Below are 24,867 nucleotides of genomic sequence, written 5' to 3' on the forward strand. Positions count from 1 at the left end.
CTCCTGTTCTGGTTAGAGAAGCTCCTTGAGCGTCATTGCTCTGCTCGAGCCCATGGCTGCACCTGTAGGTGCGGCATACTAAGGACCAGAAGGAGCCCAGGGGCTCCCTTCCCACTTGTGCTCTGGTGCCCGTGGGAAGAAGCCAGAGGCTTCCTGGGCAGCACCTGCGGCCTGTTAAAGTGGAGGTCACAGCTTGTGTCCTCACTCAGTAAGTCTTGGGCCAGGTGGAGCTGGTGGCTCAGGCTGCAGACCCCAGCATGGGACACAGTCACAAAGGCATGATTGCTCCAAGAGTCCCTGCCAAAACTGCCTGTGGAGTGGAAGTGTAGCTCATTGGTAAGAGGAGTTCTGAGCACAGGAGTCCCTGGGCTCATCCCCAGCACCTCAAAAACAACACAAAAACCTGTCCGCGGATTGGGTAGCAGAATCTGGGCCAGTCCTACCCTAGGGGACTAAGAAATGCCACTATTTGGGGATGTGGCTGAGAATTTTGAGCCTTGCCCCAGGGGTTGAAAAGGTTGAGGTCCAAAGACTTTGCTCAGGGTGACCAGCAAAATGCTCTAAAATGCAGAATTGGAAGTTAGTTCTCTAGGGACCAGCCAGGAGCTCCTCCTAGTACCCAGCATGCCAGGCCTTAATTTAACACCCTTAGTTTCTGACAGGTTTCTCCTCTCTGAAACTCTGAGGGCAGGGCCTATGTCTTTTGTTGTTTGGCACAATAACAGAGAAACTGACACTTTCAAAAAAATTAATTAAGCTGGTAGGTAAAAACCACATATGCTCTTGGTGCATATCCATGCCGTGACACACATGTGTCGTGGAATGGCTCCCTTGAGCTATTTAATGCATGCATTGCCTCACACACCTACCACTTTCCTTCTAATCAGCACCCAAGCCAGGCTGCAGTGCAGGCCCTAGCCAAGGCCCCTGCTCTACACAACATGGCAGAGGTGCAGCCAGGGGACTGGGATTGGAGCCTGGGGCTCAGCCCACATCAAGCTCTTGCTAGGTTGGTGGGCTAATTAAGAAAAACAGCAAAAACTGCCAATAGCAAAATGTTTGATAAATGCTTAATAATGATAGTAATCATAATTAAGGGACTGAGAAGCTTAAAGTCCCCCAGCTAGGCGGAGGCCACAGCTTCCCCAGGAAGTGCCTGTCTTCCCAGTCTTCCCTGGGGAATGCACAAACTGCCGACTATTTTCCCTTCTGCTTTTCAAACAGGGGCTCCAGAATCTTCAGGACTAACGTACCAATTAAATGGTTCAGTTTAAGCATGATGTTCATTTTAATTGTGTTAGCCAGCCCCCGCAGGGAAATGCAGAGGGGCCCTTCCCTCCCAGCTGTTCTGAGCCCTCAAGAAGGAGACTTCACAAAGCTCCACAGCAAGCCAGGGGCACAGCCCAAGCCCCAGAGAAATGTCTGGACAGGGCCAGGGAGCACGGCCTGGGTTCAAATGGATGGGGCAGGCTGCTCAACTCTGAGCCTCATCCCCCTCCTTAAAATACAAATAACAAAAGGACCTTCCCTCAGAGTTCTTGTGGGATTAAACAGAATAACTCAAAATGGGATTCAGTACAGTCCCTGGCACACAGGGAGGGACCAATAACATTAATTTTTCACCATGGTTTTGGTGAAGGTGTGCGAGCAGCCGTCAGGAGAACCTCAGTGACAGACTGACACCTGATACAGAAGGACAGTGGTGAAGCAGGCCCACTGGTGTGGGGGCTGCAGGATTCCAGCAGCTCTGGTGAGGCTGCTAGAAAGGCCTGGGTTCACATGAAAATTTAGGCCCCAGCAGTCAAGTTCCCTTGGTCTCTGAAGTCAGAGAGAAGATGGGCTTGGTCCCTCCCTTGGGGATTCTGTCTAAGGAACACCAGGGGTGCAGCAGAGCATGCTAAGGTGCCACAGTTGCTCAGGTTGGGGTCTTGGGCGAGGCCATGGAATTCTGATGAGCCCTGCAGAGAAGCTCAGGTCCCAAGCCAGGACAAGAACATACAGGGGCCAGGAGCCAGTGTTTGTGCCCTTCTCAGCCTCTTCCTGAGAATCTGGGGAAATTGCTTCAACTCTCAGGGCCTCCATTCCTGAAGTGTCAAATGGGGCAATGCCACCTGCCCTCCTGACAATCATAGGCATTCTGGCACAGGCAGAGGATTGTGCCAAGGACTTGAGGTACTTGCATCAGTACAGATGAGGAGACAGGCACTGTTACTGACCCCATCCATTTTACAACTGAAATGCCAAGCCTCAGGAAGGTCAAAGCATTTGCTGGGGCCTAGGGCTGGTAGGTATGGACCTGGCCTCTACCCTCCGCTACCCTGCTTGGAAGCCTGTGTGTTCAACTTTCTCTGCCGCCTGCCTCATGGGGTTACTGTCCAGATGAATGTGTCAGAGAGAGCTCTGGAAACTGTGAAGTGTGTTTAAAAGTGGCAAGTTTTCCCTGTGGCAAGATCTGCACCCCACCCCGAGTTCACCACCCCTGCTGAGCTGGGCCTGGCGTGTCTTCGGACCAGGTGCTGCCTACCTGGCTTGATGGCAGCTCTTCGCCACTGCTGTCTGAGGACACCTCTGCATTCTCAGTGGGTCCTGAGGTCAGGGCCTTGCCTCTGGCAGTCTTGGAGGTACCATCCTTCTGAGGAGGCAAGAACATGATGGGGAAGGGGTATGAGCTGAGGGGGAACACAGCTAGTGACAATGCCCCTCTTGTGTTCTGGCTCTCTGGGGAAGATGGCACAACTCCATTCTGCATATACACAAAAAGGGGACACCTGCTGGCCAGGCATGCCCCACAGCCACTGGACACATATCTCCATCTACTTACTTTCTTCCAGACCTGACTCTGAACTTGAAAGGTGTGTATGACTTAGTCACAGCTAAAACCTGGGGGCTGTGGTGTTGGTGGCCTGTAGCCTGGGGCGAGGTTGTAGGTCAGTGGTCTCAGCACAGCTCATATGTGATTCTAACACCCCCAGCTAAAAGTGGCCTGCTGGCCGCCATCCCTCCCGGCCAGGCCAGGCATGAGGGGCTGGCTGAACGGGCCCTGCAGTCAGGCCAGAGGGCAGTTCCGTGCTCCCTACCAGGATAGAGACTCTTATCTGTCATTACTTCAGTTCAGCCACAAGAAGCATTGGGTGTGCCTGAGCCCTTGATTCCTCAGGAGGAGCTAAAAGAATCTGATTTGTATGAGGCATTTATCAATTTTAACTTTTCTTATTTTTGTCTTTTTCAATACTGGGGATTGAACCCAGGGGAGCTTTATCATTGAGCCTTGTCCTTACGCCTTTTCATCTTTGAATTGCCATTTAAGTTGCCAAGTCTGGCCTAGAACTTGCCATCCTCCTGCCTTAGCCTCCTTTGTTGGAATTACAGGCATGTGCCACCGCACCCAGCTTCACAATTTTTTTTTTTTGGGGTACCTGGGATTGAACCCAGGGTTCCTTAACCACTGTGCCATATCCCCACTCCTTTTTAATATTTTATTTAGAGACAGGGTTTCTCTAAGTCGCTAGGGTCTCACTGTGCTGAGGCTGGCTTTGAATTTGTTATTTTCCAGCCTCAGCCTCAGGAACTGCTAGGATTATGGGTATGCACCAACAGCTCTGGCTCCAGCTTCCCAATTTTTAAATGGGGCAACTACAACACACACAGTTGACTGCTTCCCCAGCAGTGATGCCTATCAATCTTCCTTACGGATTCTGACTCTGCTCTGGTGGTGCTCATCACCTGCTCTGGGGAGGGTGGCCCTCCTCCTAGCCACTCATGGGAACTACAGGCCTCTCATCAATGATCAGGGCGAGGGCTTGGGCACCTCCAGCCAGAAATCTGGATAAGGAGACCTGAGAAGGGGTCTGCTAGGAATGTTTGCAGCTCTTCAGGAGATGCTACAGCCCTGCTATGACCAAGAGGCTAGTGGGTCATCAGGGAAGCTGAAGAACCGGTCCCCCAGTGCTAAAGCCCTTCTGAACTGGGTTTTCTCCTGCAGCCTGGGACACCATGACTGACACAGCAACTCACCAAAAACTTATGAATCAAAAAGCTGCACAGGTCAGTATATGACTGGGATCCATGTCTTCGCCTGGGATCTAGACCCTCCATATGTTACCAGTGGCAAGCAATAGGAAGGATGCTGTCTGTGAGACAGTGCCTTTACTGACCACCTGCCCTTGGGTCCATCGGCTGCACACACTGCTTTGTGAAGTTCACATCTCCACCTGTGCCTGGGCATGTCTGGTCTTCCTTCTAGCTCAGTTCAACCATACTTGCCTCTGGCCTCTCACAGACCTGTTTTCCTCACTCCAGAAGATAAAAGCACTACCAGAACATTCTTCCATGATCCAGTCACCTGTCTCGCCCTACATACTACAGGCTCCTTGAGGTGAGGGCCAATGCCTTCCATTCACAAAGGCAGAGGTCAAACCTAGGAGCATCTAACACAGTTCTTGATGTTTGTTTTACTTATGAAGAAAATGGAAATCTAAGAGATGAAACTTGGCCAGGAGTGATTTCTGGCTTCCTTCAAGAAAAGGAAGATTTGGCCATAATGAGGGTACATTTCTACAAGGTCACAACTGGTAGTTTTATAATAGGGCCGTCCCTCCAGTTGGCTCTAATTTTGCTACATACCTATGGTCTCTCCTATTCCCAAGGCTCAGCGTCAGTTGCCATCGTTTATCACTTCTGTCAGGCCAGTGTCAACCACTTCCATAACGTGCCTGAGCCCTAACTAGAATCTGTCACCCTAAGTTTCTATAGGACATAGCTAGTCCTGCTGCCTTCTATAATCAGAGAAAATTGTCCTGATAAAAGGTCATTTCTCATTTCCTCTCTCCCAACTCCCCAGGACCAAGGCTCCACACTAAGTTAGCTGGGACTTCCCTTGGGAGACGCACCTGCCTCTGAGGCCTAGGATATGACTTCCTCTACCCCGCCAGACCTCATGATCCCTGCACCACAGTCCAAACCTCTGTGCCTTAAAAGGAGCTGCTCAACTGAACCTGCACAGATATCTGCTCGAGCCTCGGACACCCTTCATTGGGGAGACCTTGGTTTGAGGGATTTACAGCAGATGACATCTAAGGGACATGGAGGACAGCAGTAAAGGAAGGGACCCTAGAGCCAGAGCCTTACTGTGCTCTTCTTTCCCCACCTGGCCCTGAACTTGAGTTCCAACTGAGGAGTGGATGGCGGTGCCTTGGAGGCCTGCAGGTCTTACCTGAGCCGGGGTCACAGCTGCTGGTGTCTCCCCCTCACTATCGGACTCCTCGCTGCTGCTATCTGAATCATCCTCCTGCTTCCCCAGTGGGGCCTGGGCGGATGCAGACTTAGGGGGAGCTGGAGGAGCCCCTTTCATGGGGGAACCCTTGGCAGGGCCTGAGGCATTCCTGACCTGGAGTTTATTTTCCAAGGGCTTCACCTGCAGTGAGAGAGCGAGCGAGGGCAGAGAGACGGGGAACGTGTGAAGACGAGGAGGTGGATGGGCAAAGAGGGGCCATGGCCCTTGTAGGGGCTGGGCTTGGAGCATGCCTGTGGCTCCTGGCACAGACAGTGAAGCACAGGGGTGCTCCCCACCCAGCACCCTGGCCCACCTGTGCTGGTGCCACCTCCTCCTCTTCACTGTCTGACTCCTCCTCGCTGCTCTCTGAGTCCTCCTCCTCTGCCCTGCCAACGGACCCCTTCTGGGTCTGGGCTGCTCCGGCCACTGCCTTTCCCGTGGTGGCCACAGATGCCTGGCCCTTCATTGTGACGGTGCTGTTCTGGGGGGTTCTCACTGATGGCTTCCCCTGAATTGGGAGGAGATTATGGTACTGGAGACACAGGGGAACAGCATAGCTCCTTTCAGACTAAACTCCCCCATGGTATGACTCCCAAGGTCACCCCTGCCCAGGCAGGGCCTTGTCCAGGCTGGGGCCACTGCTTGGTTGTCCTTTCTGCCCTAACTCCTGACACTTCTTGTGGCTTTTGGCCCCACTTGCCTTGGCCGGGGACCCCTGTTTGGCTGGAGCAACTGCAGTAAGCACTTTTCCGGGGGCTGACGTGCCTTTGGCTGAAGACGCTCTAATGGGAGCTGGGCTGGCTTTGGCCTGAATGGTGTTCCCCAAGGCCTTCACCTGGAAGGAGAAGAGAAAGTTACAGGAGCAGGTGACATGCGCAGGCAGAATGTGGATTCTGTAGTCAGATCCTGAGCTCGGATTTGGGTTCCTTCATTTAATAGCTGTGTGAATGTGAAAGCATTTGATCTCACTGGGCCCCAATTTCCTCTTCTGTAAAATGAGGAAAATAACCCCACCTATAGGGTTATTGTGAGATTAAGCAGGAAATCCTGTTTGTTTGACACAGTGCCTGGCACATTCGAAACACTCAAATTCATTACCGTAAGCATTTTTCTTTGTGGGAACTAAGCATAAGCCTATCTAGAACCAAGGTGCCTTCTAGGTTCCCTTTCAGTTAGGTAAAAGTTGAGGGCCATAAAGGGTAGGTAACATTTCTCTGCCTCCCTGCTGGCTGGAATGCTGAAGTAATAAACGGAGCTTGAGCAGCCACATTAATCTATGAGGAGGGAGCCAGGTACTGAGGATAATAGAACAAGGCAGAAACCATTTCCAAAATGTCTGTCTGGGTCTCCGGCAAATGCAGATCTCACAGAGAGTTTGATAAAGGAAATTTCCAGAGATCCTTGCCAGAAGTATAGCAGTAGGCCTGGCATTGTCAGCATCTCAAAGCCCTGGCTCATTCAGAGATGTCATCTGGTCAGTGTCAGAAGATACCCTACCCCAGTGTCCCTCAGGTGCATGAAAGTAAGTGGAGTGAAGAGTCAGGACTTCAGAAAGGAGAAGGCTACCTGCACATAACCCAGGTGAGAGCGTGCCAGCTCCTCAGGCTGAGCGCTCACCAGCACAGAGCTCCTGTCACCTAAGAGAGTCTTGCTTTTATACAGACATGAGAAAAAGGACAGAAGCTGCAAGGGCCACCCTGACCCGACAAGTCTCAACACATAAAAAAAGGACTGAAATCATACAAAATCTGTTCTCCAACCACAGTGCGATCAAATTAGAAATCAACAACAGAAAGAAACCTGGGTAATCCCAGATATTTGGAAATTCAACAACCCACTTCTAAATAACCCATGGTTCAAAGAATAAAAATAAAACGCCCACCTCATGGTACAGGTGGGAGGCTCAAATGGGAAGACAAATACTTAAGCGATCTGCACAATGAAACCCGGAGGCACTGGATCTGCAACGTGTCTGCATCTAGGAGGAAGGGGAGGAGCCTGCTGGCCCTGGAAGGGGCCCCTGCAGAGCCTGAAACCATGGTGGAGGAATCCCGGGACCTTAGGTACCATAAGTCAACAGTAAGCAGGGGACAAAAAGATTAAATAAATGTATCTGGTACAGAGAAAGAAGAAATGACTAATATCTGAGTGATTATTGAAAAACACCAAGAGCGACAATGAAAAATAATAACAGTGAGGGTGTAGTGTAGAGGGGGTAGGGACTCTTTACTGCTCCCCACTCTTCGGGGCAGGGAGGCCACTCTGAATTCTGCTGCACATCAGCCTGGCCACCTGCACATAACCCAGGTGAGAACTTGCCAGATGCAGGGGCTCTGCTGGGTGCAGCAGGTGAGATCCACCCCCTCTCACCCACCCGGGAGGGCTGGTGGCAACACACAGTAGTCCAATGAGAGCCCCCACAGACTAAACACGTGCTAGGACAGGAGCTGGAACTTGAGCCAGGCAGTGTGGCTCCAAACCCTTGCCATCTACCCCTGCCACCAGACAGATGTGCAGTACCCAAGCCAGGTGTGCTCCCCTAACCCCCCCCATCTGGTCTTTGAACAGGCTGCTTTCTCTGTCCGGAATCCTCTACCCGACACTTCAAGGGCGACTTCTAGCCCCTGGCTTAGATGCCATTTCTGAAAACCCCCGGATCTGACTTCCTAACTCTGCTAGCCCAGGCACACATCCTCTACTGTAACCTTGCCTCACCCTGCTGGAAGGATGCGTGCCTATGTATGTCCACACCCTGCTGGTGGGGGGGACCTCTATGAAGGCCAGGGCCTCAGCAACCCCAGCCCAGGAGCGCTCCTGGCAGGGTGGGTACTCAACAAAGCACGTGGAAAGCATTGGAACCTAGGGGAGCTCACAGGGCCACAGAGACCCTGGAGTTCTGCTGGGCAGAGAAGCTATGGAGAGCCTGGTGGGGAGCGGAACTGGTGGAGGCCATCCTGGGGCTATTGCGAGAAGCGAGCAAGAGTGGCCCCAGGCAAGCCCACCCTCAGACCTGGCCTGGGCCTAGCGCGGGTGGTGCCACTGGCTCCTCCTAGGCCTCACCGGTGCTGGAGTGGCAGCCTCCTCCTCACTGTCGGACTCTTCCTCACTGCTCTCAGAGTCTTCAGAATCCTGAGCTGTAACCTGGGAAACTGAAGGCCCTGTCTTCCGAGGGGGCGCTGGGGCAGTTCCTTGCCCGGAGGGCCCTTTGGTGGGTACCAAGGCAGCTCTCGCTTGGAGGCCTTTCCCCACAGACTTCACCTGGAATGAAGGAAGGAAGAGGGGTCTCACAGGAGCCGAGAGCACCACGGGGCCAGCCCTGAGCTGGCAAGCCTACATGGGTCTCACCTGTGCCACGGCTGCTGCACAAGCAGACTCCCCCCGCTCCTCCTCTTCACTGCTCGAAGAGGAATCCTCCTCTGGCTTCTGGGTACTCCAGGCCACAGCTGGGGATGAGGAAGAAGTCATGGTTCCTGCTTTCCAGGGAGCTGGGGTGCCCACGTGCACTGGGGGGATCTTGGAAGATGCAGGGGTAATGGGAGTGCCTTTCTTGGGGGAAGCCTTAGTCTGAGGAGTTTTCAAAGCTGGTTTTGCCTGTGGGGACAATGATAATAAAGATAAATTAGAGAAGGTTCCTGGATTCTGAGGTACAGCCCCATTGCTGTTCCCCCAACAGCCAGAACCCATATGCCGACTTGCAGGGCTGGAGGTCAGGGCGCTCCAGTCAGGATGAATAGCTGCCTCAGCACCCAGCCTCACCTGGGCTGGAGTCACAGCTGCCGATGCCTCTTCCTCACTGTCAGAAGATGTCTCGCTGCTCTCGGAGTCTTCCTTTTCAGCCTTGACCTGGCTGACCCCAGGCCCTGCCTTCTGTGGGGGCGCTGGGGCAGCTACTTTCCCCAAGTGTCCCTTGGCAGAACCCGAGGCAGGTCTGACCTGGGCGGTTTTCCCAGAGAGCTTGGCCTGAGTGAGACACATGGGATCAGGAGAGGGAGCCCAAGGGGTGACGTGTGCAAAGACAAAGACTGAGACAGCAAGCAGAGTCGCAGCAGAGGGGACAGGGGATGGCAGGCCATGCAGGCTCCCACACTGAGAATGGAAGGGCCTGGCAGAAGGACCTCACCTGGGCCAAGGTCGCTGGTGGGGCTTCCTCCTCACTGTCCGACTCCTCACTGCTGCTCTCCGAAGCCTTCTCCACCTTCTTCACCTGGGCTGCAGGGACTACTGGGCTTATGCCTTTCCCTAGAGGTCCCTGAACCACAGTCGAGGCAGGTTTCATCTGGAGATTTTTCCCCAGGGACTTTGCCTGGGAGTGGCAAAGGACAAGATCAGGGAAAGGTGCTCTGAGGGGGATGCGCAAGTCCACAGGAGACCTTTCTAAGCAGGGTGTCCTTCAGCCTCACCTGAGTAGGGTTCACGGTTAGGGTCATGGCTACTGGTGTCCTCTCACTGTCTGAGTCCTCACTGCTGCTGTCCGAGTCCTCCTCTGGCTTCCCTGCCGAAGCCTGGATGGCAGCAGGCCCTGTTTTCCCAGGAGGCACTGGAGGGGCCCCTTTCCTGGGAGACTCCTTGGCAGGGGTTGAGACAGCCCTGACCTGAGGACTCTTCTCTGAGGGCTTTGCCTGCAGTGAGACAGTGGTGGGGAGAGTCAGGGTGTGGGTGTGTACACGGAAGAACTGACAGGCCAGTGACACCACAGGGCAAGAAGGTAAGTGGCTGGAGCCTAGCACAGGGTAGGAGAATAAGTCCCTGGAGACCTTCGGGAGAGCCCATATTGCCAGGTGTCCCTCCTCGGCTGTACCTGAAGCAGGGCAGTGGCGGCTGGGTTGTCCTCCTCGCTTTCAGACTCCTCCTCACTGCTGCTCTCCGACTCCTCCTTCGGTTTCCCCACCTTAGTCTGGGTAGCAACAGGCCCTGCCTTCCCTGGGGGTACCGTAGTGGCCCCTTTCCCGGGGATCCCCTTGGCAGAGGCTGGGGCAGCTCTAGCCTGGAGGGTTTTCTCAGTGGCCTTTACCTAGTGAACGAGATGAGGCAGGTGACTCTCCCTCTTCTAAAGATCCTCTGGCGATGCCTTTAGGCCAAAGCCCAGAGGCCCCAGTGGTTGCTGAGACCCCCAGCCTGCCTCCCCACCCGTGGCTCCTCTTCCTTTGCTCTTCTCTCTGCTCTCTGGCTCTGTGTTGCCTGGTGGCTTTTCTGTCTCCCCCTAAAATGTCCAGGCCACGCAGCCCTGGGTCACCCCCCCCAACCCCCACCCCCGAAAATAGGTGGCTCCGATCTTCTAAGAACCAGTTATTCCAGGTGGCCTTTGTTTGGATCACTTCCTTTCAATTTTTTGAACCAACAAGGAGAATGTAGTTTCTGTAAAAAAGACACACCTGGGCTCCTTCTGAAAAGTGGACAGCCAATTGGTCCTCACTAGTCTTTGGGCACAGGGGAAGGGCCCTGAGCTGGGGAGCAGCAGCAGGCACACTCAGACCGGTCTCTTCCTACTCCTAATCCCACCTGGAGGCCTGGGCACAGGCTCTGCTTCCTGCCTAGAATGACCTTCCTTCCTGAAGATGTCCTTCTTCAAGCTAGGCCTTGACTCAGATCTCTCTTCCTGGGAGCCACTTAATTTGATTTTGTCATTTCTATGTACCCTGCCTTACTTTCCTTTCTTTTCAGAGTTGGGGACTGAACCCAGGGTTTTGCCTGCAAGGCAGTCTCTTAGCTTCAGCCTCCTTTCACATTCCCTAGCATCTAACATAACTTGCTCTCCTGTCTTCCTCTTGCTCTGATTCCAAGGGCTTTGCAAACCCTCTACCTTGCCCCTGGGATGTGTCCAGAGCCTTGGGGGCTGCAGATCTGGCCATTCCTTAGGGGAAAGGTCCCAGCAGCAGAGGAAGGTACCTGGATTCCGTTAGCTAACATGGTATTTGTCTACTCAGAGTCTGGGCTGACCTGAGCCAGAGGACAAGGTAATTGAAAAGGTCTCAAGACCGTTCTTGGACTGGGGTTATGGCTCAGCGGTAGAGCCTTGCAAATGTGAGACCCTGGGTTCGATCCTCAGCACCACATAAAAATATATGAATAAAATAAAGATATTGTGTCCAACTAGTCTATAAATATTAAAAAAAAAGTTCTTAGCAGGACTAGCTAAATTGAGGACAACAGCCCATTTCCAGACAGGGAAACTGAGGCAAGTGGTGTGGTCACTGGCAGAATTAGGATGTAGGACCCACTCTCCGGGAACTAGCTATTCTAGGGTGCTGCATGGGCCAGAAGAGCAATGTCCACAGGTGCTGAAGCCTGCTACCCAGCTGTCCTGATCATCAACTCAAACACACTGCTCTCTTCCCTCTCCCCAGCTCCACGTAGGTCTTCTCTGGCAGAGGTGCTCATCACGCGGTGGCTCTGCCAGAAACTGGGGGCCATGGGCATCAGGGCCTCACCTGATTGTGTATCCCTGCAGGGACCTCTTCATCACTCTCAGATGACTCCTCGCTGCTCTCCAACTCCTCTTTTGGCTTCTTGGCCCCCTGGGCTGGAGTCAGGGCACTTTCTCTGACCTGGAGTGTCACATCCCCCATCTTCCCAGGCCTTGGGGCTGCCCTTTTTGCTGGAGACTCCTTGGGGGCAGCAGGTGAGACTTTGACCTGGGGTGGTTTTCCAGAGGTTTCCACCTGGAACACACAGAATCCTCTGGTGATGCCAAAGCTCAGAGGCTGAGGAAATACATAATAACCATTTCATTTCCCCTTAGGTGCAGAAGGTGCTTCATTTGAATTTCAAACAGCTCCTTGAGGCAGATATTATCTTTACTCCCATTTTTCAGATAGATACAAATCACTCAAGGTCAATACAAAGGCCTTGGATGGAATCCCATCTGGAGGGGTCTTTCCTGGTTGGTGTCCAACCAGGGCAAACTCTCAAGCACCACGCGTGTCCTGCACATGGCATGCGTAGGGTCCAGCTTGGAGAGGGGCAGCCAGCCTCTCAGGAGAGCTGATCTTCGTCAGCCCCTTAATCTAATGTTGCTGATAACAGGGTCTTGCTGAGGGCCAGGATCTGAATGCTAGTCTTGCCACTGGCTTACAGCTGGGGCACATTCCTTCTGTGAGCTTAAAAATTCTAATTTCTAAAATTCTGATATAAATTTTTTTGGGGATTGAATCCAGGAACCTTAACCACTGAGCCACATCCCCAGCCCTTTTAAAAATATTTTATTTAGAGACAGGGTCTTGCTGAGTTGTTTAGGACCTCACTAAGTTGCCAAGGCTGACCTTGAACTTATGATCCTCAGTCTGCCTCCCAAGCTGCTGGGATTACAGGAGTGCCCCCACTATGCTCTGTAAGACCCCACCTGACCCTGGGTCATTCATGTCCTCAGTCTCAAACTCTGCCTCACTGCCACTGAGTTCTGCACTGGTCCTGGACCACTCAGGCTGCCTGCCTCAGCACTGGTTTGCCAGCAGTAGCAGTCCCCTTTCCCTTGACCAGCCTGGGGTGATGGGACCAGGAGCATCCTTATAGCTGACTACATCTAGGGCCTGGAGAGGATGGAAGTTGGGGTCAGGCCTGGGGCTGATGGGAGTGGCCTCAATCCCCCTAACTCCTGCTGGTCCTCCCTCTAAAACAGCTTTCAAACTAGACACCTTGATCCCAGTCATTAGCATCCTCAGCTATTGTTATTCCAACAGCTCCCCAGCTTGTCTATACAAAGGGCCCACCTGGAACCCTTGGCTGTCTTGCTGTGAGAGCAGACATAACTCAGGCCACCTTAACCTCTGTTCCCAAAACACTGCAATGGACTCTCATAGTCCCTGCAATAAAACCCAAACTCCCATGGTGGTCTTCCAGGTCACATAGTGGATCTGGCCTGCCAACCTGTGAGTGACCGCATCTTGTAACATTCTGGCCCCCACTCACAAAGCTGCAGGTCAACATTCTTTAAAGCATGAGCTTTCTCTGCCTCCATCTCTGCATGTGCTGCCCTCCTGCCCATGTTTATTCATCAGGGTCAGGTTCCTGCTTCTGCCCTCATGACTCTCCACTTCCCCTTCAAGTAACTGATGGATCCCATTATGCCTAAACATCTGGGAACCTTCTCTTTCCTGATGGAGGCAGGCTCACCAGGTGTTCCCAAGGCCTGACACTTAGCATATAGGGAATGACCTCTGAGGACTTCTCCCAGGTCAAAGTTCAGAGAAGAGACAAGGCCACAGAGTCCTGCCCTAGGTGGGCATTCACCAGTGGTCTGGAATACTCTCAGCAGCCTCACCCATGGCCACACATGACAGCGACACTCCTGCCCAGGGGCCTTGGTCCTACCTTTCTTCCTGTTTGGAATATGCCCCCCTCCCTTCCACTGTGCTCCAAGGCCACATCTCTCAGGAAGCTCACCCCATCTCCTTCCCTCACCCTAGTTACCTGACCCCTGAGCTGTGATCAATACTGGGATCCCTGTAATCCCCATGCACCAAAAAGCCTTGCCAGGTCCTGGCCCAGTTGTTGCACTGATCTGGGCCCATTGGTATTTGAAGTCCCAGTCAGGCCCCTGGGAAGGTCAGAGGCTTGGAGAGGGTGACTCCTGCGGATGAGTAGCAATTACCTCCATATCTGTCTCATCGCTGGAGCTGGAGGTGTCCTCACTGGAGCTGTCAGCTGGACCGGCTGACACTGTCCCTGAGGGAGGAACATAGAGATGAACATCATCTGTCTACTTGCCTGACCCTCCCCCGCACTGCCCCCATGCTGGCTGCTAAGCACTGATTAGTTCCTCATCTGCACAAAAATCTCTCCTCTTCTGAAATGGGAACCATCATTAACTGTTTTCCTGCACAGCTATGGTAAGGGCCAGAACAGGACCCCACAAACATGCACCAGCACCTGAGAGTTCGTGCATCTCCCTTCACCATGATGCCCTCAGAGGCAGGAAGGGCAAATACCCACTTTACTTAAGAAACAGTCAAACCCAGGCCTTTCTGTTGAGTCTCCAATCCACCAGAGTGATAAAACAAAAAATGCTCTGACCACCACCCAGGTTGCTTGGATGTTTACAGAAAGCGACAGTGACATCCTCCAGCTAATCTACGCTTGCTATCATGGAGACAAACCTTTGAATTCCAAATGTCCCAGAGCTTTAACAAAGCAGTGCCCAGGCTGGTCTCCCAGCCCAAACCTGGTGCTGGGCTACTAGAGGTGGGGATTCTCACCAGGCTTGGCAGCGGCTCTGTGGCCTGGGACACTGCTCTCCTCCTCTGTTTCTGAGACCAAGGTGGTATTTGCTGAGGGCTCTGTTGACTTCTTGGGTGACTTTCCAGAGAGGAGATGGACCACTGCCTTTGCCGAGGGAGGATGTGGCACAGAGTTCACAGTCTTGCCCGCTTTCTTTGTCTTTGCCTACAGAGAACAAGAAGGTCAGGAACACCTGGTATGGGAGGCAGGATGTGTGAGCGTAGCCCGCCTGCTACTGAACCTACCACTGCCACTTCTGAAGTGCGCAAGTTCAAGCAAACTGTCCCCTACCCATGGCCTTTACTTCTTCTTTCCTGCAGTTGGGCCGAAATTGCCTTCCCCGGGGCACTGAAAGAACTGCAGTACAATCCTGGGGCCACAAGGGTTCCTTGTCAAGTGGTAAGCAGCGGTTTGGTACAAATGTTATAATCATTTCACAATTACTTTTACATATTGTTGCTACTGTTCCAATTTCAGGAACATAACCCTTTATAGGTCTATAACCGCACTTTATGGGTTATCAGAAAATGATATCCGACTTTCTAAGCAGTTTCTGATTTAACCCCAACTTTTAGACATAGGGGACTGTTCCCTATTGGACACTTCAACTCCCACAGGCACAGTGTGGAAAGCGGTCCACTCACCTTGGCCTTCTCTTTCATGCTTGATGGCAAATGTGCCCCCACAGCAGAGACATTGGTAGATGCAAGTCTAGGGGCTGCAAGACACAAACACCACACCTCTGGATGAGCCAGATGGGCCTCCCCTCGAACAATGGGAGGCGGGTTTCATCTCAACTAACAACTCAGTTGCCATTGACTGCCTGGGGCTGCTGAGAGAAGTTGACGCTGACTTCAAAAGTGGGAAAGAGCTACGATCCATTAGCCATGTCTATCAAGGAACATGGAAGCTCTGTATCCACATCCTGAGGCTCTCCCAGCTCCCCTGTGGCACGAAACAGCAAGGCCCCAGAAGGAAAAGACTGGCTCATGTCCCTGCCACCCACTACTACAAGCACTGCACAACTCTGGTGGGTAACATTCACACAGGCCACCATACTACAGGCCTGAAAGTCGCCTGCATGAAGCAGCAGTGGGGGCTGGGAATGCAGTTTTGTCAGGGGGCACTTACCTAGCATTCTCGAGGCCCTGGGGTTCCACCCCAGCTTCCCTGCAGCCCCCCACCACACATCCAGGAAAAGAAAAAAGGCACAATAGACAGACGGTCAGCCCTGGGTCCATAGGGAAAGCTACTTGGAATTCAAATGTCTTTTTAATGGAGAAGTGGCTGAACCATGAGACATAGGCCCAGTCAGATGTTGAGATTTATAGATTCTTAGTGCTTTGAACAAAGGTATAGCCTCCTCAGATCTCAGACAGGAAAAGATTTCTAAGTTATTAAAAAGAATGTTACTGAGATGAATGAATGCATGATCTAATTCTTTTTCTGGCACTTAGTTCCATCTCTCTCCTTTCTGTAATGATGGAACATTTTAAACATATTCATAAATACAGGGGAAGGATACTGAACCACCCAGCTCCAACCATTATCAGCTTGTAGCCAATCTTATTTCATCTTTTGTCTCATCCGCTCTTCCCCATCATGCCTTGTTTTGAAGAAAATGCCAGACATTCTGTCACGTTGCCCACAAATACTTCAACTTATTTTCCTCAATGAGGACTCTTTTAAAAAGTATAATTACAATTCCATTATCACAGCTTTAAAAATTGCACAGCCAAGTCAGGCACTGTGGCACATGCCTGTAATCCCAGCAGCTCGGGAGGCTGAAGCAGGAAGACTGCAAGTTCAAAGTTAGCTTCAGCAATTTAGAGAGACTCTTGTCTCTAAATAAAATATATAAAAAAGGGCTGGGGATGTGGCTTAGTGGTTAAGCGCCCCAGGGTTCAAACCCCAGCACACACACAAAAATTGCATAACCAGTCACTTTGAAATTTGACCATTTCTGTTTGGTGTATAGGTGTGCACATATGCATGTAAGGATGGATATTTGTTTGACCTTGCATGCAAGTCAGGAAGTTTTACAGGCCACCCACCAATAGACACATGCAAGGAATGAAAGGAAGCAGGGGAGGAGAACAGGAAACCTTCCAGTTTTCTTCTATATAGTTTGTCTAGTTCAAAGTGAACTTGTTTTGCATTTATAATTTAAGAAGATTAGCAAGACATAAAATATATATCCAGTGTGATCTCAAACATCTTTCAAAGTAGGCTCAGGAAAAATAAATGAAAGAATAATTTGCTGAATTATAGGTAGCAAGAATATGAGTGATTTTTTTTCCTTTTCTTTTTCAAAGAACCTTCTCAATATTATACCCCTCCTCCTCTGTACTGAGGGTTGCCAGGCAAGTGCTCTACTATTGAGCTATATATCCCCAGTCCATTTTTTTTTTATAAATTCTGAGACAGGGTCTTACCCAGGCTAGCCCTGAACTTGTGATCCTCCTACCTCAGCCTCCTGAAGAATATAATGAATACTTTATAATGAATCTTGCATTTCTTTTACAATCAAAAATTATATTTAAAAAGTCAAGAAACTGAAAAAAAAATTAAGGAACTGTCTTTTATGTAAGCAAAAAAAAAAAAAAAAGGTAACACAATGCCTAGGAGACAGGTTATGGCTGCTGCTAAGAAAGCACAGGGAGGCTTGAAGTGAGAAGGGCAACAGCGACCTTCACAGATCACTCTATGCTCGGAAATCATTGCCTGGCACAGCCCTTAGCACCAATGTGCACACTGCCAAAATGAGGGGGGACAAGCACTCCTGAAGCAGCGCCCAGGGCCACACAGAGTAGAGGGGTCTGTTAGCAGCCTTCTAAAGCATTTCCAGCAGCGCTTCTGAAAATGTGGTCTTCTTTCCACCCCATCAGAATCACTTCAGAGCTTGTAAAAATGCAGCTTCCTGGGTCCCTCTGAAGGACTATGTGCTGCACGGACCCACCTGGGTTTTTGGGTTTACCCTTGGATCCCCAAGATTGGGGACACAACATTTGGCACAGCTAAAAGGCTCAAACAGATCTGTGATGGCTTCCCAATCTCCCCACTAAAAGGTTCTGTCTTCCCAGGGCTCACACTAGGGGAGAAACTGGAGGAAGGCTTCACCCCGGAGCAATCTGCTATCCCACTGGCTCTTCCCTATGGTACAGGCCCCCAGCTGGACCCCCACCGGCACCAGGGATGGGGACCCGACTGGGAGGCCCAAGTCCCCTAGCAGCCCCCCACACGCAGGGCTCTTACTGGCTTTGACAGTTTCAGCTTCTGCCTCATCCTCCTCCTCTTCCGAGCTCTCTGAACTACTGACAGGGTCTGACACTCGGGTCTTCTTGGCTTGCAGGGCTGCATCTTTCTCTGCCTTCCGCTTCCGGCCAAGCTCTGAAGTCCTGCAGGACAAGGATGATTGGCTATACCAACTGGATGACAGCACACCTCCATAAGATTTGGGAAGAGAGTCCTTACCACATCCTCCTAGCCCTCAGAGGAAATGTGTACAGGGTTTAAACAACGATGAGAACACAGCGTAGATACAATTTGTATTCTGCCTTTTCACTCCTTTTGTAAAGTGCCTTTCCAGTTCTCAGTCAGTCTTGAAAATAACCATGAATGATCAGTAATGTTACAGAACAGGAGCAGCTAACTGTCAGTGACAGGTGCTGTCCCATGTAGGCACTTTGCAGAACTAGCAGCACTCCTCCACTGCAAGCACTTAATGCACGAGCTGTTACCTCTTCTTGAACCAGGGTCCTTGTCCCTTCTACCTGAGCTCTAATCCAGCCTCCTCAGAGCAGCCTGCACTGATGTCCCCTCCCCTGAGGCATTCTCTGCCCTGTCATCCTATTTCCTTTCCTTCTGAGTACCTTTCTCTATCTTCCATGATTTTACTTGCTTCTGGCCTGACCCCCTCAACTACACAGAAAGGGCTGGGGGTGTGGGAAGACTGGCAGCTCACTAGAGTCCCCTCAGTGCCTTGCACACTAAGTGACTTGTCCAGGTCGAGGAGTAAGTTTGGGGCACTGATAGAAGAAGCACCCAGATGCCTGAGTCTCCTGAACTTTCAGGTTATCACCTCTTTTGACCCACATTCCCACCTCCAGGGAGTCTACCTATGCCCCATGTCTTCCAGCTGGGGTGGACACTGCTCTGCCAGTTCGAGATGTGTGGCACAGGTCCCTTTTTTCCCAGGGGGAGCACTTGTCAGGAATCTCCTGCTAAGAGGCTTCATTGACTACATTTATCCACTTGTTCTGCCTCTCTCCTCCCAACAGAATGTGAGTTCTGAAACACTAAGGAGTTTCTCTGGTTTGTTCCCTATTACATCAATAGTGCCTGGCTTATAGTGGGTGTCCAATAAGCACCAAGGCAGGCGGGGACCCCTCCAATTGTCAGCTTTAGCACTTTACTAAGGACTATTGGATTTAATCCTCAAATTGCAATGAGATAATTATGTTTTCATTTTACACATGAAGACAGACTCAGGGAGGGCAGAAACTTGCTCAAGGCCAAACGGCTGGTGGATGGGTTTGGAATTTGCAGGGAATCATTGGGCTAGTTTGCCTAAAGGGCAGGAGTCTTAGTAGTACTCCTCACCCATAGAGGGGCCCAGGACAGGGAAGGGCTTACAGCTGCTCACTGATGTGGTGTTCTAGGGAAGGAAGTCCTATCAGCAACACCCACACACCTGGCTAAGACAAACAGGGTGAGGAAGTATGGGGTGTGTCCTGAGCTCTGAGCTCAATTTAGCAGCAGAGGGGAACCAAGACCTGAGGGCAGGCAGGGTTTTCAATGACCTTAGCTCTTCCTGGGAGGCTGGGATTTCTCTCAGACCATTCCTGCCTTTGCTCACACACCTCTGAGGATAGGAAGCTCACTAGTCTCTCTATCACTTAATTTTTGGACTTCCCGGATATTCAAGTGTTTGTCTTCAGAAATGAAACCTATCTTCTTCCCACACAGGTATACATGTGGGATCACTATACCCACTCCCTTTGTCCTCAAAGATGTGCAGACAATGGTTCCTCAGTTCTCTCCTAATACTCCTATCATTCCTCATGGGACTGTCATAGCACCCCTCTCCCCAGTCAGCCATGGTCAGGCCAGTGCAGGGACAGAACACAACCATCCCCTCCTCCACTCATTTTTTTTTTTTTTGGTACCAGGGATTGAATCCAGGGGTGCTTAACCACTGGCCTCTTCCCTAGCCCTTTTTCTTATTTTGTTTTGAGATAGGGTCTTCCTGAGTTACTTAAGTCCTTTCAAAGTTGCTGAGGCTGGCTTTGAACTCATGATCCTCTTACCTCAGTCTCCTGAGCTGCTGAGTACTAGAGATTAAACCCAGGGGTGCTCTACCACTGAGCTATATCCCCAGCCCCTTTTATTTCATTTTGAGACATGGTCTTGCTAAGTTGCTGAGGCTGGCCTCTAACTTACGATCCTCTGGCCTCAGACTCCTGTTGTTGAACTTACAGGTACAAGTCATTGTGCCTGGTGCAATAGATGTTTGTTGACCTGTACACAGTGGTGCATGCCTGTAATCCCAGCAGCTTAGGAGGCTGAGGCAGAAGGCTTGTAAATTCCAGGCCAGCCTCAGCAACTTAGAGAGGCCCTGAACAACTTAGTGAGACACTCCTCTAAATAAATAAATAAACAAATAAAAATAAAGGCTGGGGATGTGGTTATGTGTCAATGGATTCAATCCCCAGTACCAAAAAAATAAAAAACAACAAACAAACAAAAAAACTTTGTTGATCAAGTGGATAACAAACTTGTGAGACATCTTGTTCTTAACAGATTAAAGCTCTTACTTAATGCCCACCCCACTAGTGGCCAGATACCCACACATGTGATATGATCTGGCTTCCTGGGAGCAATTAACAGTGTCCACAGTGAGCTGTCTTAGACAAGATTAATAACTTTGTTTATTCCAAAATGATAGCTTGGAGGTATCCCTATTTAAACCTTTAGCTCCACAAAACTTACAGTTGCCAGTGTGTATAGATGTCCAGAAGTGTGAAAGGCTGAACCGGGAATTTTTTCTACAGAGAAGAAAAAAGAGACCCACAATTATCCCCTGACACAGTAAGGATTCTCCCTGGGCTGAAATATCCTCTCCTTGACCTTAGGGCTTACATAGACAGGTGATTCAGACATTTGTCCTTTGCCCTAGGACAAATGTCTGTTTGGCCTTGCCAATCTTCCAGAGATGAGAAGTGCAAGTAATTCCAGTGGGAAACCTTTTTGATACAATGTGATGGTAAGAGGCACCTTTGTGAGGCTAAAGCTAAACTATTCCAAGCTAGCATTTATTCAGCCTCCCTGGTACTAGCCACTTTTAGATGCCACAAGACAGGGTTTTTCCTGCCCCTGACCTTTTAGAAGGCCTTCAAAGGCCTAGCCAGTCAACTCCCAAAGCACAAACCACAGCCCAGAAACTTAGGCATCCACGGGGCATGAGTGTAGCCCACTAGTCTGCTGGGAAGAAACTGAGCCCATGTGGTACTGGGTTCTGGAAGAAGAAGAGGGAAGCAGGTAGAATCTAAACCCTTGGAACAAAGGCCAGAGGGTCTGCTTTCTCTGTGAATGTCAAGAACCCAAACTGTCATGTGTTCCAAGGAGGGTGAACAAGCAATGAGACAAGGACACAGAGTATCAGCAATCTGAACAGAGTGGCCAAGAGGCACACCTGAGTCGGGCAGAACTCTTCAGTTAGCTGGATACACTATTTCTTCAAATTTCAGAATCCTTCTTTAACATGGGGATAATAAAACTCACCGTCTAGGAAGGTATCAGGTATGAAGGGGACAACAGGTGCTGGCACAGCACAGCGAGCTGGTAACCCTGATATTCAAGGATCAGCCTCACTCTGCTCCCCCTGCCTCCTAGCTCTAGGCACAGTAGCTTCCTCACTGCCCTCAAGTGTCAGGTAAACAGCCCCCAGTAGAGCTTTGCCTACTGGGAGAGTGCTCTCTTTCCCCTGCTAACTACATTGTTCACTCCTTCCTTTTCTTTAGTTGTCTGCCCCAAGTGCCACCTTCTCAATGAGGTTTTCCTGATTGTGCAACTTATAGTGGAACCCTGACATTTCTTATGCCCCTTGGCTGCCTCGTTGTGATAGCCAGCACCTACCATCAGCTGGATACACTACACCATAAGCGTCTGTTTTGTCTTTGTCACTATCTGTTCCTGCTAGAACATATGTTTCATAAGGGCTGGATACTTTTGCTTAGGCACATACTCCAATGAAGATGGTACTGTATCTTGCTTCTCTTATCTGGTAAGTAATATAACCAGAGTAAGAAGGGCAAATGAGGTCCAGGGAGGGTTGGGAAAATCACAAATAATGTCTTAGGCCCATCACCCTTTGGTCCCTCCAGGAGGTCCAGCAAGCAAGCATTAGGACCAGAGATTTTACTGTAACCAAAGTGATGTTGACCCATCAGGTCAATATCCCTCTCATCAGTTTAAAATTCTCCAACAATTTACTCTTCAGGTGAAGACCAAAGTGTCTATGAACAGCTCCAGCCAATCTACGCCCCCATCCCCTGGAGACAGGATTTCATACACAGGCCACAGCTGAATTTCCAGAGGCCAAGGCATCTGCAAATTCCTACCCTCCCTGCCACACACACAGGGCATTTGCTCCTCTGCCTGGAATACCCACCTCTCTTCCTTCAGCTCAAGTTAACTGCCACTTCCTCAGGGAAGCAGTCCTGGATATTCCTAACAAGGCACTCTGCAATCCCGGTTTTAGCACGGTATCTCTTATTCTTACTACCTAGTGTTAAGTGCAGTTACTTTGTGATTCTTTGATTGGTCTCCTGTGCCAGACTGCAAGCTCCAGGAGGTCGGGGAAACGTGTTCACCACTCTATCTTCTGAGCACAAGATTAAATTGCCCAATGAATGAAGTGAGAAATGACTGCACCAGGAGTTGGTGATCCAAAGTTGTCCGTCAGTGATCAGTACCCAGGATGGCCAAGGGCCTGAGTTCTAGAACAAGAGGTAAGGACTCCCTCCTCTTGGTGCTTAACACGGGGCTGATCGCAATCCTTTCCGAGACCGGCACCAACCACCGCACCCTAGGGGGGGCCGCGCCGAGCCACGTGGCCCAAGACTCGGGAAACTTAAAACCGCCGCTACCAGAAAGGGGGTGGAGGGAAAGGGCGCGGGAATTACAAAGTCCTGAGCGTGGGATCACACGTCCTGGCCCGCCCACTGCCCAGATGGGGAAATTGAGGCCCGAGTGGGTTGGAAGTCGCAGAGGGGAGACAGAGGCTACCTCTCTCTCCCACCCCTGGCCCTCGACCCCGAGCCCTGCAGGGACCCGCCGTCCACCAGGTCTCCCGGGGAGGAGACGCGGACTGCTGCTCTAGATCTTGCACGCGGCCTCGAAAGCTCACCTGGCTGCTCTGCTCCTTCACTGCCCGCGCCGCGCGCACGTATCCGGCCTGCACCAGATGCTGGTAGATCAGGGGAAGCAGCTCCTGCCGCTTCCTGGCTTCAGCCATGCCCGCGACCCGGGCCAGCGGCTCACCTGCACGCCCCGCCCCCACAATCCCCGCCCGCCACTTCCCTCTTGCCCTTAGACCTCGCGCGTCCCACTTCCGGCTCCTCGTTCGTCCCCACCGCGCGGCGAGCCGGGAAGTGTAGTCTCACTCCCTGCAGTGACGGGTCCCGCTCCGGCAGGCCAGGGGGCGGAGACTTCCCGGGCAACAAGCCCTCCCATTGGTGAGGGGGCGTGTCAGGTCATGGACATACCCCCAGGGCCGGCCATTGTAGGAGTGACCCTCTTAATCCTTTAGGCTGCTTCTTGAAGAGATTTGCCCTCCATGGTAATTCTCTAGAGCCTGCGACAGGTTTGACTCCTCTCTGAATTCCCTAATCTACATCTCTGGCTGCACCCGAACTTCCAGTTATCTACTCATTCACTTCACACATTTTTTTTAGGACCCATAAACTTGGCATGAGTTGTCATTGGTTTATTCATTCAGTCATTCACTGATTGAACAAATCCTTGCTGAGCCCCATACTTTGGGCTAGCATCTGGCTAGGTGGGGGCATAAAAAGATGAATAAGATGTGGTGGTTGCCATTATAGCTCACGGGGCTAAAGACAGTTACCAAGCAGCTATACAGTTCAATGCCTGGTGTGTGCAGTCGGGACAGGCGCACCCCAGGGGAGGACGAAGGAGGGGCACTTAATCCCACAGAAACATCTAAACTAAGGCTCAAAGACAGTAGGAGTTTACTTTTTTATTTTTATTTTTTTGGTACTGAGGATGAAGCCAGAGACACTTTACCACTGGGCTACATCCCCAGCCTTCTTTATTTTTTTATTTTGATACATGGTCTCACTAAATTGCTTAGGGCCTCATTTAATTGCTGAGGCTCGCCAGGAACTCTCTTCCAGGGAGTCGCTGGGATTACAGGCATGCACCTTGCTGACAGGAATTTTTAGGTGCTGAGGAGAGACTGACACACCAGGCAGGGGACACAGCTTGAATTAGGACATGAGAAACAGCCTAGGTATAGTCTAGGAATCCCAAACAACCCTGTGCTGCTGGGCTGTACAGTAGGGAGGAGAGGAATCCCAGTTAGGACATCTAAGGATGCAGAAGTAGACAGATTTACAACACCCCCTCACCATGACCAATGCATGGAGGGTGGATTTTTGGAGAGCAAAACTAGATGTCAGGTTGTTGCAGTTGTTGAGGAGAGTTGGCAGGAAGAGGATAAACTGGGCTAGGGAATATTTAAGACAATGGTTCTAAACTTTATGGACCCCTTGAGAATCTGATGACAGCTTGAATTACCCAGCCTTTGCTCTAGAAATGTTGGATATGTACAACATATAACACTTTCCACCCAAGTTCAGGAACCAGATAAGCAGACATCCAGACTTCCAAGGGTTAGGGACCACTGCCTAGGGGAAGAAAGAAACAGACAGGACCAGGTGACTGATTAGAGGTGGTGGGCAAGAAGAGGGAGAATAATCTACATTCACCATGGAGTGACTGTCTACTGAGTACCTACTTTTGGAGATAAATTGTCTTTACTCCTACAGAACTCACAGTTTAATGGAGAAGACATGCTAAACAAATAGTCACATAATTCACTGTTACAAACAGCTGCTAAACACAGACAGGAAAAGGATGGCATTTTCTTATGTAGTACAGTGTTTGAAAGCTACACTGAAGTCACACAGCCTGGGTTCAAATTCTGGCTTTGCCTCTTATTAACTAAATGACCTTGGGAAAATTACATAACTTCTCTGGGTCTCTTTTTAAAAAAAATATTTATTATCTTTTAGTTGTAGTTGGACACAATATCTTTATTTCATTTTTATGTGGTACTGAAGATCAAACCCAGGGCC

At 50.8% G+C, this 24,867-nt stretch overlaps 1 protein-coding gene across 1 annotated transcript in view; it reads right to left on the minus strand.

The window, feature by feature from the left end:
• Tcof1 (treacle ribosome biogenesis factor 1) overlaps positions 1–23,035 on the minus strand; it is a 35,527-nt gene extending 12,492 nt beyond the window's left edge. Inside the window, exons 1-17 of the mRNA XM_027949264.2 lie at positions 22,896–23,035; positions 20,477–20,532; positions 17,741–17,883; positions 15,130–15,203; positions 14,464–14,650; positions 13,860–13,933; positions 11,701–11,931; positions 10,071–10,283; positions 9,673–9,891; positions 9,393–9,575; positions 9,029–9,232; positions 8,618–8,863; positions 8,333–8,530; positions 5,973–6,107; positions 5,586–5,780; positions 5,213–5,413; positions 2,525–2,632 (exon numbers count right to left, since the gene is read on the minus strand). Coding sequence (XP_027805065.2) covers positions 2,525–2,632; positions 5,213–5,413; positions 5,586–5,780; positions 5,973–6,107; positions 8,333–8,530; positions 8,618–8,863; positions 9,029–9,232; positions 9,393–9,575; positions 9,673–9,891; positions 10,071–10,283; positions 11,701–11,931; positions 13,860–13,933; positions 14,464–14,650; positions 15,130–15,203; positions 17,741–17,883; positions 20,477–20,532; positions 22,896–23,003 — 2,775 coding nt within the window. The 5' untranslated portion in view covers positions 23,004–23,035. The remainder of the gene's footprint in view (positions 1–2,524; positions 2,633–5,212; positions 5,414–5,585; positions 5,781–5,972; positions 6,108–8,332; positions 8,531–8,617; positions 8,864–9,028; positions 9,233–9,392; positions 9,576–9,672; positions 9,892–10,070; positions 10,284–11,700; positions 11,932–13,859; positions 13,934–14,463; positions 14,651–15,129; positions 15,204–17,740; positions 17,884–20,476; positions 20,533–22,895) is intronic.
• Positions 23,036–24,867: the final 1,832 nt, after the last annotated feature.

Source organism: Marmota flaviventris, chromosome 5 (genome assembly GCF_047511675.1).
Source record: "Marmota flaviventris isolate mMarFla1 chromosome 5, mMarFla1.hap1, whole genome shotgun sequence".
Classification (NCBI taxonomy): domain Eukaryota; kingdom Metazoa; phylum Chordata; class Mammalia; order Rodentia; family Sciuridae; genus Marmota; species Marmota flaviventris.